The 13471-nt window shown below is 34.1% G+C and overlaps 2 protein-coding genes across 6 annotated transcripts in view; one reads left to right on the forward strand and one right to left on the reverse strand.

Annotated features, from left to right (window-relative positions):
- Positions 1–10402, reverse strand: part of LOC145313139 (myotubularin-related protein 9-like) — a 51640-nt gene extending 41238 nt beyond the window's left edge. For 2 of the 5 annotated variants that reach the window (XR_013877259.1, XR_013877260.1), the window contains exons 1-6: positions 9620–10402; positions 9078–9179; positions 5044–5103; positions 4808–4866; positions 4664–4709; positions 4424–4479 (exon numbers count right to left, since the gene is read on the reverse strand). Coding sequence is in view for 3 of the 5 variants with exons in the window: in XM_080152415.1 (XP_080008541.1) it covers positions 4424–4479; positions 4664–4709; positions 4808–4866; positions 5044–5103; positions 9078–9179; positions 9620–9666 (370 nt within the window). In the remaining 2 variants the exon portion in view is untranslated. Of the gene's footprint in view, positions 1–4423; positions 4480–4663; positions 4710–4807; positions 4867–5043; positions 5104–8573; positions 8660–9077; positions 9180–9619 lie in introns of those variants that run through there. The other 3 variants (XM_080152415.1, XM_080152414.1, XM_080152416.1) reach the window with 3 other exon arrangements.
- Positions 1–13471, forward strand: part of Nop56 (Nop56 ribonucleoprotein) — a 422283-nt gene that overhangs the window by 201314 nt on the left and 207498 nt on the right. The gene's annotated exons all lie outside the window — the stretch shown is intronic.

The raw sequence follows: 13471 nt of genomic DNA on the forward strand, positions 1-13471 counted from the left end.
CTACGCCCTTAGAGGCCTCTAGTGGCACTTTAAATGCTTTTTTTTTTAAATAATATGTAACATTTCTATGTTGCGTTCAAGTCTATACGTAAAAAAAATCTCGATCGGTTCAGTGGTTAGCGAGATCCTTCGGTACAAACAAACAAACATCCTGTTACTTTATTATAAGGATTTTAGGTTATATTGGGTACAGAGTAAATGCACCAATATTTTTAAAAAGAAATATTTCTTTTGTTAATTTACTTGTAAGTTAATACTTTATACAGTTCTAGAATTTGAGTTTATATACTTTTCTATCATAAGAAATGTACAAAAGCAACGTCGTATGACCAAGATAAATAGAGCAGTAAAACTGGTGAATTTTAAATCGTAATTTAAAACAAGGCCGCGCAGTATGAAAAAGTATAAAAAAGATTATACGTAAATATAAACAAGAATTAAACATTCCTTTCTAGAATAGTTTAGATACTGTTTATCAAAAAAAAATCCTGTAGACCATTTGAGATGTAAACCTTAACATAAAAAAAAGCAAATTTAGACCCTTAACAATGCATAGAAATGAGGGCAAATGCGGGTGATTATCAACTATTACTTTAATTTAATATCTATGGGTGAGCAAACCGTTCAGTTCAAATGAACAATGAACTAGCCTAGTTCCCTCACTCATGCTCACTCTGCCCAAAAGGACCGACAAATTTGACAACCCTGAATATCACCCAAAAACTAGACACGCTCCCCCCTCTTTTTCACCCCCTCCCCTTTTTCTCATCTCTCAAAACGGAGGGTGTCCAAATCTGCCCAAAAGGACCCGATAAAGGGCAGCCCAAAACTGCCCGCCTAAAAGCGCCCTCCCGATATGACAACCCTGGCTTGAAGTCACAAAATTATCTAGCACTCAGGGGGTAAGGTAAGGATTCAAACTTTTTAGAACATGATTTCTTTTATTAGCAGAAAATGTGATTTAAAAAATTGTACAAAAACTCTTTCATGTTAAACTATGATAATTTTTCAAAAGTAAAAAAGATAAAAGTAATAAAGTTGAAGGATGTTGAGTGTAACAGTTTATGTATTGTAATAGACATAGAAGATCTAGATGTTTAATCTGGGACCAGAATCTATCAAACCTTAAAAGGGATTTTTAGCAGATGAAACCTTTTGTAAATCTATAGTTATTTATATACGATTCAATCCCAATAATACAAGCCACGAAATTTTTAAAACCTTTATCCTATTAAATTCGACTATTTACGGCTGACTCTTTATGCGAATGAAATGAAAAAAATAAATGCCATTTCATACTAAAATATGTACACCTTCTAACCAAGAATATAGCCCGATTGTCCTTGCACTGATTTCCTATTGGTTAATTTTGAGATTGTGTATCTAGATCTGATATTTATTTGTATTGTACATATTTTCAAAAGAACTTAATACATCAAGTTAAATATTCTAACATAACAACTAAAATTCCTTAAAATTATGACATTTTTTTATTTTTTTTATTTTGGTATAGCATAAGGAAAAGATTATTATGCTTACAATTTTAGCAGTGGTAATACGACTTGCAATATTTTTTTTTTAAATTTGAGAAAGTGACCTTATAACCAGGTATCTTCAGAGATAAGATAATGGCAAATAAATTGATGTACGTACATCCACCAATGATGATACACAAAATTATCCCTGTGGTCCCGAAAGTTGTTAGGCCATTGAATTAGAAAACGTTAATCTTAATCCTTTGGGACTATTGTTTTCTTCCTCGCTGGGCAATAACAAAGATATCTCATTATACAGCAACAATATTGTAAAGTGCTTGAAATTGTAAAGTTTAAAGTCTACTCATTAACTAGGTACATAAATAGGGATAAATTCAAAAACAATCCCAAAGTATTGATAAAAGTAACAGGCAAAATTTTGGCTGTAAAGTAAAAACTTAATAAACCTTCACTGTTTCACATGAGTGTTCCCACCCATGATAGTGATTAAACTCTTTTTTTAGCAAATATCTTCAAAGTAGTAAGAATAACATACAAAAAAGCAAAAGAAGAACGTGTCCATCTTTCAAATTAGGGAAGACTTAATGTTCGTCGTTTGATATTTTTGAAGTGTTTGATTGATTTTCGAAGTTGCTAGAACATAAATCCAAATAGATTTATTATTCTTTGATGTTGCACCAGATTTTCAAATAAAGTAAAACTCGTAACGGGCTAAAAAAACGATACCACACATACACCCCCTTTACCCCATCCCCTCTCCTCCTACTGAATGAAAGAACCGGCCAATAAATGTGTTTCATGTTAGTAAACTAAATTGACCTTTCCATTTTTCCTCTATCATACACAGTACATTCGAAGGTGCTTTGACTTTTGTGTCAGAACCTAAATTAGGACATTGTGCATCTCATTACCCTAGGTTAGGCAACTTCCTTTCACTTTTCAATAAAATCTAAAATGCAGCCGTTTTTGAGAAAATTATATTTGAAAATTTCAAGTTCAATTTTCATCCCCTAGGAGTTGCCGCATAATCATGACAAGAAAATCAAAGAATATTTATTTAAAATTTTGAACAAGTTTGCTTTTATGAAGTCTTTTATAAAACCTCTGTAAATATGATTTATTTAAGGCTGAAATTCCGTGACCTTAGCAAAGCAACTGATAAAAAATGGCCATTAATTAACTCACTTTAGGAGTGGTTTTATGAAGATCTTTATAAAAGCAAACTTAAATAAATGATATTTGCTTTTCTTGTCTTGATTATGCGGCAACTCCTAGGGGATGAAAATTGAACTTGAAATTTTCAAATCTATTATTCTCAAAAACGGCTGCATTTTAGATTTTATTAAAAAGTGAAATTGATTTACCTAACTTAGGGTAATGAAATGCACTATGTCCCAATTTAGGTTCTGACACAAAAGTCAAAGCACCTTCTTACGCACTGTGCATAATATCAACGTATATTCTATATCGAGTTATATCCAAAAGGCGCCCAGCACTTATATAAGACAATTCGTTGCGGAAGGTGCCAATTACAGCGACCATCATAGCTTTTTAGGCTCCACAACAGAAATACCTTTCTAGGGAAAGGAAAATCCGATTTTTAATATTCTCCCCTTCTTATTTCTGACAAAACTTTGCACAGAAAGTTGGCGAATATTTTGAAAAATGCTGAAAGTTTCCAAATACATAGAAGCTGAAACAATCCTTTATTTATAAGAGGATCAAGTAGAGAGAGAGACTCAGAGGGAGAGACAGAAAGAGAGGGAGGGACAGAGAGAGACTGAGAGGGAGAGACAGAAAGAGAGGGAGGGAGAGAGAATAAGTAAAAGTGGAAATTAAAGTAGGATATCTAAACGCTTACTACTTATAATAAAATATTTCATTAGAATGACAACAATATAAAAAATAATAACTGATAAAAGATGCCAAGGACGGCCAAGCAGAAGGGGGGTGATAACCGCCCACCCCCCCCCCCCCACCCCCAAATAAATGATAACTCCAATTTTTTTTATTTTTAACCCTTACAAAGCTTGGACGTCCTTGCCTATAAGATTACCCCTCACACATAATTTTTAAATTTTTTTATTTTTTACCCCCTCCCCCCCCCCCATCAAATAAAAAAGCTTGGACTCCTTCAAAGAATACAAAATCTTCATAAAAGATTTAAAGATAACTAAAATCCTATTTTGTTCCTTTCCTATGTTCATTTAATAAACATTTTAAGGGGCAGGGGCGTCCAAGCTTTTTATTTTGGGGGGGGTAAACATTTTTTAGGGGGGGGGTAATTCGTGTTTGGGGGGGGGGTAAAATGGCGCGCGAAGCGCGCCGCAATTTTTTTTTACCCCCCCCAAAATTTTTACCCCGGGGGTAAAATTTGCTTGGGGGGGGGGTAATTACCCCCCTGAAATCTGTTGGCAGAGGTAAATTTAGTTTACACCCCCCAAAATTTACCCCCGGGGTAAAAATTTTGGGGGGGGTAATTTAAATTTTATTAAATATATAGTATTAAAAATGCGCGCGAAGCGCGCAAAAATTTGTTTTTATTAGAGATATTTTTTTTGGGGGGGGGTATTTACCCCCCCAAAATTGTTTGGGGGGGGTAAATACCCCCTCCTAAATGGTTGGGGGTGCCTAAGGCACCCCCAGGGTAGGGGTAAATTTTGAATGGGGGGGGTAAAATGAAAAAAAATTTGGGGGTGCCGTAGGCACCCTCAAAATCGTTTGGGGGGGGTAATCGCCCCATTACCCCCCCCCCCCTGGACGCCTATGCTAAGGGGTATCCAACATTCAGCAAAAAAGACCAAAACCTTCACTCGATTGATTTTCTGACAGTTAATCATGGTTGGTCATCTTAGCGAACATACACTTAACACACACACAACCAAATACTTTATTTAAAAGGGAAAAAACATATTTGATGACATTACCTTTAAAACCATGATTATAGAAGAATGGATAAGCAGAACTAGCTTCAGAAACATTACTGAAACAAAACAATGATTTTAGAAATTTCATAGGTTTTATTTCAAAATATTCAATAGCTGGTATTTTGAATGGTGGAAAAGTAAGAGACAAAATGAAATATCTGTAAATGAAAAGCCCCACGTGTCCCTTGATTTAAGTTTGTTTTTTCTAATATTACTTTTTGAGAATAATATTTCTATTACCTTAAAGATGAAAGGGTTGATAATAAATTGACTACATTATCTGGACCTAAAATAAATTGAAAGTTTTAAAATCTGCCAAAATAATGCATTAAAAATCTTCTAATATATTTGATAATTTCTTAAATAAAACACACTAAATATTACCTATAATATCTAGGTAAAACGTTCTTAAATCCTTATATTTCAAACACAAGGTCCCAGACCTGAAAAACATTTTAATCACATTTAATTAATAGGTACATAGTTGTGTATATCTTCTGTTTAGATACTTAAGTAGAATCTGCAGTGAAAAAATTTCAGTGCTTTCCCAGAAGTGGCCGGTTGAGCACTGATAACTCCCCTCCCTAATTTTGAAATAAATTGAAAATAAGAATATCTACCTCGGTGAATCATTTTCTTTCTGTACTATTAAAATACCTCTATGCAGTAACCAAATTTCTCTAAAAAAAAAGAAATAAGAATAAGGGGGGGGGGGGAAAGTTTTGACACATTTGCGTAAACCTGGCACCTAGGCTTTATCTTTGGACTGAGAGGATAGGTTATTAGTGATAAAATTTCACGAAGTTTTAAGATTTTTTGGATAGGCCTCAAGGTTCCGGAGCTCCAGGCCTCCAGGTGGTCTCTGTACAGGTAAAAATGAAAAAAAAAATTTTTTTAAGTTACAGGTCAAATTATAAAACAAATTATGCATCTTTTTTAATATTATTCACATATTTGAAGAAAAAAGATGCATATTTTTATAAGTTGATTTGTAACTTTAAAAAAAAAAATTTTTTTTTCATTTTTACCTGTACAGAGACCACCTGGAGGCCTGGAGCTCCGGAACCTGGAGGCCTATCCAAAAAAAATCTTAAAACGTCGTGAAATTCATCATATAAGAATGATTTTATCATTAATAATCTATCCTCTCAGTCCAAAGATAAAGCCTAGGTGCCAGGTTTACGCAAATGTGTCAAAACTCCCCCCCCCCCCCCCCCCTCCTTAAAATGGAAATATTATTATTAATACAGCTTTAGATTCTTCCCAGTACCCGATCGAAATTATTCACTTAATTTATTTTTAAAAAGGCTTTTAAAAATATTGCTAGAATCTGCAATCTGGAATCCGAAAATTCGGAATCCACGGATTTATCCGTTTCATTTTTGGGCGGATTTTTGTAAGAATCCGAATCCGGTCTAAAAATTGGACGGATTGCCAACCCTAATATTTTTATTTGAGATAGTGTCACTGCACAGTAAGCTTTAATGTGTAGTTGAACTTATAAATTGCGCTTTTCGGGTATTTTTTTTGGTGGTCTACACAATGTAGTTTTAACTGTCTAGGCTACTTTTCAAAGGGTTGGCTTATCCCCTTATTAAGCAGCGCACCTATTTAGTCTAGATTTTTAGTGCCTTACTGTATGGTCGAAAAATGATGTCTCCATTTTATTTCATTTTATCAACAAGAGAAAAAAGTCATTTCAATATACTACATATTTGTTGTATCTTTAAATATCTCAAATATATTTAATTTTGTAATTTAATGTGTAGGTAAATAAACTTTCTTATGCAGTACATAAGAAATATCTATATTAATCCATCTAATCCTTAAGAATGCACTATGGATATGTTAAGTCATCCAGGGACATGGGATGATCCTCTTAGGATTTTTTTTTAATTCTGAAAATTTCTAAGATTATACCTAATGCCGATGATTCATATGAGAAAAAAATTATTTCATCTTAAAATTAAGCTATTTAAATATGCATACTAGTGTACAATTAAAAGTTGACGAACACTTATTGACTGGTTAAAAGCAGGGAGTAAGGGAATGGACAATGGGCAATTAATTAAATTTAAGAGTTTTTGCTTAAAAGCAATGATAACCAGTTTATCCAAAAAATTTGACCAAAATTGAAATGGGATCATGATAATATAATTTAGAACAAAATTAGTTCTAAGAAAAAAATCATTTACTTGAAAATTAAATTACCAGTACATCACAATGTAGTAAACATTCTGTAATTAATCACTAGAAAAATCGTGTTTAGAACTTTATCAACCCTTCTCATATATTTTTAAATGTCACCTAAATTTAAGGGGTTCTTAGATTGTTTAATACATAAATATCAAAGTAGAGTTTCTATACATGAAATGACATTTTTTCGGGAAAAATATTTGTTAAAACCAACCATCTAATACAAATTTTTATGTCTGAAAACATTTTTAAAGGTATTTTTAAAATAAATTATATATTAATGTTTTATATAAAATACCATACGGACACGGCATTTTATATAAAATATCTTACTGACACTGCTTAAGTAATAAAGTTGTACTGGCGCGGATCGATATTTTAGTGAGTGCGCAGGTGATTTAACAACACCGCGCCGAAAATCTTTTTAAAATCCATGTTTTATAGGCGCGCTGTGGTTAACCACCAGCGCACCTACAGTTCACCTCTGAATCGCCCCGATTCAGCGCACCTTAAAAACGATTTAAAGATCCAGCTCTGTACACTAATATACTCTAATATCTTTAACTCTAAAGGCACTCAGCTCTAGTAGTATTTACTCTATTAGCGTCATACAACAATTCTGATGGAAGGAGTCAATCAGCGAGAGAAGCGTATATCTATAGAGATTATACTCATCTAAAAACCTAATATATCAATACGCATGCAGAAAATAGTTTCCAAAATAATGCGTAAATAATTAGTATGAAACCAAATTAGAAAGCAAGGTTACTTCATACTGCATTAACTATTAAATCAGAAACAAACAACGTTTTTTAATGCTAAAGGAAAACAAGTTTAAGTAGGTATCTTAAAGTGTATTTTGAAAGGAAGTTAATTATACATTAGGGTGGGTTCATATCGGAATTAGACAAAGCGGGGATATGCAACAGATAAAATTAACCTTAAAAACATTTCTGACCGAAAAAGAATTTTAAAAAATTGAGTTTTAGAACACGACCACTTAAAAATATAATTCATTACTTATTAGTATGCAAAGACGACATTCAAAAAAAAATTTGAATCAGAACTATGGCTTCATGGTGCTCCCTGGAAAGGCCTTGAGGAGCTGAATCAGGAACTTTTGTCCGTTTCAAAATATCTCGTTCCTAGCCTTAGAAATCACTAAAAACCCAAAAAAATTTAAGGTTTATTGAGAATTGTCCAATTTGTAGAGGTTTTTTAGATTTTCTCAGGCTAGGAACGAGATTTTTTGAAACGGACAAAAGTTCCTGACTTAGCTCCTCAAGGCATTTCAAGGGAGCACCATGAAGCCATAGTTCTGATTCAATAAATTTTTGACTCCCATTTACAAATAGCTATACAATTGAATGTCTGGTCGTCAGCGGTTTTAAGACTTAGGATAAATTTTAAATCATCCAGAGGTGTATTATATCTATATAAATTGAGTGCAGATCCCCGCTTTGGCCTCAGAAAAAAAATGTCCAAAATCGACCCACCCTATTATACATGTTTATTATTTAGACATAAAATATGATACCATAATATAAACTGAAAAGTCTGAAGCTGTTAATTTCGATAACTTCTGAACCGATTGAGTTCTTTAATTTAGTGAAGCTTCACAAGGGTAACAGGGTGGTTTTAGGCAATTTCATTTAAAGATTAAAGGGAAATTTTTCCAACCTTCAAATACAGATCCCCTAGAGGCTAGGGGTGCAAACATAAGTGTTTAAGAAACTACTTGGATTAGTTATTTCTATCAAACTTAATATACCAAACATTTTTCTGATGTCCTCAATATAAACATTAAAATAAGCTAGCTACCGCTCAGTACTTGAAATGCCCATGTAAGCATTTCAATGTCAGAGATAATTATAAGAGGAAATCAACATACTTTATAACTGTGTTAATTTTGTTTAAATATTTTTCTAGACAAAGAACAAATATACAACCTTACCTGTCTGCTATATCCTGATTATTCTGAGTATTGGATAGAATAAGATGATGACCAGTTATTATCCTTTCCATTACTGGTTTACCTGTCTGCTATATCCTGATTATTTTGAGTATTGGATTGAATAATATGATGACCAGTTATTAGTATTTCCATTACTGGTTTACCTGTCTGCTATATCCTGATTATTCTGAGTATTGGATAGAATAGGATGGTGTCTGTCCAGTTATTATTATTTCCATTACTAGTTTACCTGTCTGCTATATAATATCCTAATATTTTGAGTATTGGATAGAATAAGATGATGACCAGTTATTATCATTTCCATTACTGGTTTACCTGTCTGCTATATCCTGATTATTCTGAGTATTGGATAGAATAAGATGGTGTCTGTCCAGTTATTATTATTTCCATTACTGGTTTACCTGTCTGCTATATCCTGATTATTCTGAGTATTGGATAGAATACGATGATGACCAGTTATTATTATTTCCATTACTGGTTTACCTGTCTCCTATATCCTGATTATTCTGAGTATTGGATAGAATAAGATGATGACCAGTTATTGCTACTGTCATTTCCATTGCTGGTTTACCCGGTCTACGAACCCTAGACAAATGACAAAAAAAAATTAGTTAAGTTTTAGAGGTCTATGAAATCATACAAACTTTGTTGGAATAATCTAAAAAGTTTGAAATTGATGAAAAACTAAAATAAAGTTCTATGAAAGTAAATCCGAGTGTCTCTCTGTCCGTGAGTGTGTACTAAAGTATCTCGCTAATCGCTTAACCAATATGGTTTTCCTTTATAGTGAAGCTTCTCATAGGTCCTGAGAAAGTTACTCCCTCTTACCAAGATAAATCACCCCTATAAATTAGCCCCCATCTACACTGATTTAAGATGGATGGTAGAATCCATCCCCCTACAATACCCAAGAGTCCTTAAATGTCTCGAGGGGCGTAGCAGCTATAATAAATAAAATTAGTTCCTCTAAGCCACCGTGATCACACTGTGTGTAATTACTGGACACAATCGTCTTTGTTTTTTACCTGACATTGTCGATTCTAGAAACTTTTATCAGTTCTGCAAATTCCATTTGGGTTTAAATTAAATCTGAAATTCAATACAAATGTAAGAAAGTCCAGTGAGTAAATGCTAATAACAAGCGAGGTATAATAAAAACAAGGATAAATATATCATTATACAGCTAAGCTGCTACCTGTAGAATTAAGTATAGTTGAATCTAGAGTTTATTAAACGTAAATTCAATCAAATATTAGGGTATGATGGTTCCCATGAATCTAAAGAGATAGGACAATGGCCGATAAAATGATGTACATTCCCATTAATGACACACAAAATTAACCCTTATTGTTATTTGAAATGATTGGACACTTAACTTAATTATCCAACCGATCGAAATTAAATTAAAATCCCCAACGTTATTAAGCCACCGAATACAAAAACGTTATCATAAATCTTTGGGGACTAGTACAATACACAGCCAAGTGTCCCCTCTTCCTTGGATGGTTCCACAAGTAAAAGGAAATCAACCCTTAACCTTTTCCAATTTCTGCTTAATTCTTAGGCTAAGTTCTACTCAATAATTTGAGATATCTATCACAATAAATGATAACAATACAAAAAAATAACTTCAAATCTAGGCAATTTAAATGTAAGTTTATCTAAAAGAGCATTTTAAAATATTTCATTAATGCCCTTAGTTATGGAAACTAGAAACATTAGTGTCAGTTCTTCTTAACGTTAAGATATATACAGCAAATGTACAAAATGTAAAAAATAAATAAAGGGGGGGGGGGCGTAATGACATAAGCTCTTAAACCGTGAGCAAAATGGTCTAAATATTGAGCTAGACCCTTCAAACTTGGTATATAAGCCTAGTCCTATAGGTATTACATCTAAATGGCAAAAAAATCCAAAAATTTTTATTGTTAGGTTAGGTTAGGTAAGAAAAACCCTGCGGAAATGGGGTTTTTAGGCTTTTTTTGGTCTATTTTGATGTGGAAACTTGCCTTAAATTGTTTTTTCTTAGGGTTTTAACTTAAATACACTGTATCTATTCATATGGACATTATTTAAGATGATTCAGCAAGTCGGGGACTGACCCCAGGGGGCTAGGTGGGTGGCCCGCAGGGGTTAAGTTCATTTTTCCCAATATATTTGTTGTGATACATCAAATTATAGGTTTTTTAGGTCAAGGAACTCAAATTCAGAGCTAATATAAGCATTAGACTAATCTGAAGCTAGCCCCAGCGGGCTAGGTTGATGGCCCGCAGGGGTTAAGTGCATTTTTTCTAATATATATCTTGTTATATATCAAACTATAGGTTTTTTAGGTCAACAAACTCAAATTCGGAGCGAAAATTAGCATTAGACTGACCTGAAGCTAACCCCCCCCCCCCGGGCTAGGTTGGTTTTCTGCAGGGCTTAAGAGCATTTACCTAACCTAACCTAGAAACTTACTTATATTTTTACAGGTTTTTTTCTTGAATAAACTGTGTCTATTAATGAAGACCTTATTTAAGATGATCCAGCAAGTCGGGGACCGACCCCAGCGGGCTAGGTGGGTGGCCTGCAGGGGTTAAGTGCATTTTTTCTAATATATATGTTGTGATAAATCCAATTATATGTTTTTTAGGTCAAAGAACTCAAATTCAGAGCTGAAATAAGCATTAGACTAATCTGAAGCTAACCCCAGCGGGCTAGATAGGTAGCCCACAGGGCTTAAGTGCATTTTACCTAACCTAACCTAGAAACTTACATTTAATATTTTTTTTTTTTAGGTTTCTTTTCAAATAAACTGTCCATTCATGAGGACCTTATTTCAGATGATCCAGCAAGTCGAAGACCGACCCCAGCGGGCTAGGTGGGTGTCCCTCAGGGGTTAAATGCATTTTTTTTAAAGTATGTGTTGTCATACATCCTACTATAGGTTTTTAAGGTCAAGAAACTCAAATTTACAGCTAATAAAAGCATCAGACTTGCGGGCTAGGTAGGTTGCCTGCAAGTCTTAAGTGCATTTTACCTAACCTAACCTTACTTGTTTTTTTATGTTTTTTTTCTGGAATAAACTGTGTCTATTTATTAGAACATTATTTAGGATTTAAGACCCCAGCAGGCTAGGTGCGTGGCCCGCAGGGGTAAAGTGTATTTTTAGTTGTCATACATAAAATTATAGGTACTTTAGGTAGTTTCACGAAATGCATTTGAACTTAATTTAGTGAACTGCATATTTTTTCCTGGTTAATTGGTTAAACTACATTTATATGGCATATATTTGAAAGAATTTCAATTTTGTTAGTACAATGTTAGCGGTGGAAGAATTTAATATGCTAATAGGATACAATTTAATGTATACCACATACCACGAAAAAACTAGCATCAGGTTGCTATTGTGTTTTTTTTTTAGCTCCAAATTGACTTAAAAAACCTATAGTTTGATGTATAACAACACATAATTTGGAAAATTTACCCCTGCAGGCCACCCACCTAATCCGCGGGGGTTAGCCTTAGGTCAGTCTAATGCTTAAAATAGCTCTGAATTTGAGTTTCTTGACATAAAAAACCTATAATTTGATGTATGACAACACATACTTTAGAAAAAATGCACTACACCCCTGTGGGCCACCTACCTAGCCCGCTGGGGTCGGTCCCCAACTTGCTGGATTATCTAAAATAATGTCCCCATTAATAGACACAGTTTATTCAAGGAAAAAACCAAATAGAATAAGTAAGTTTCTAGGTTAGGTTAGGTAAAATGCATATAAGCCCTGTGGAAAATCTACCTAGCCCGCAGGGGTTAGCTTCAGGTAAGTCTTATACCAATTTTAGCTCTGAATTTGAGTTTCTTGACCTTAAAAACCTTTATTTTGATATATAACAAGATCTATATTGGAAATAATGCATTTAACCCCTGCGGGCCACCAACCTAGCCCACTGGGGCTAGTTTCAGATTAGTCTTATGCTAATTCTAGCTCTGAATTTGAGTTAACTGACCTAAAAAACTTATAATTTGATGTATCGCAACATATATATTGGGAAAAATGCACTTAACCCCTGCGGGCCACCCACCTAGCCCGCTGGGGTCTGTCCCCGACTTGCTGGATCATCTTAAATAAAGTCCTCATTAATAGACACAGTTTATTCAAGAAAAAAACCAAAAAGAATAAGTAAGTTTCTAGGTTAGGTTAGGTAAAATGCATATAAGCCCTGTGGAAAATCTACCTAGCCCGCAGGGGTTAGCTTCAGGTAAGTCTTATACCAATTTTAGCTCTGAATTTGAGTTTCTTGACCTTAAAAACCTTTATTTTGATATATAACAAGATCTATATTGGAAATAATGCATTTAACCCCTGCGGGCCACCAACCTAGCCCACTGGGGCTAGTTTCAGATTAGTCTAATGCTAATTCTAGCTCTGAATTTGAGTTAACTGACCTAAAAAACTTATAATTTGATTTATCGCAACATATATATTGGGAAAAATGCACTTAACCCCTGCGGGCCACCCTCCTAGCCCGCTGGGGTCGGTCCCCGACTTGCTGGATCATTTTAAATAAAGTCCTCATTAATAGACACAGTTTATTCAAGAAAAAAACCTGTGAAAATATAAGTAAGTTTCTAGGTTAGGTTAGGTAAATGCTCTTAAGCCCTGCAGAAAACCAACCTAGCCCAGGGGGGGGGGGGTTAGCTTCAGGTCAGTCTAATGCTAATTTTCGCTCAGAATTTGAGTTTGTTGACCTAAAAAACCTATAGTTTGATATATAACAAGATATATATTAGAAAAAATGCACTAACCCCTGCGGGCCACCAACCTAGCCCGATGGGGGGGGGGGTTAGCTTCAGGTCAGTCTAATGCTAATTTTCGCGCAGAATTTGAGTT

The sequence above is a fragment of the Acartia tonsa genome, chromosome 3 (assembly GCF_053477335.1).
Source record: "Acartia tonsa isolate MP-2025a chromosome 3, ASM5347733v1, whole genome shotgun sequence".
Classification (NCBI taxonomy): domain Eukaryota; kingdom Metazoa; phylum Arthropoda; class Copepoda; order Calanoida; family Acartiidae; genus Acartia; species Acartia tonsa.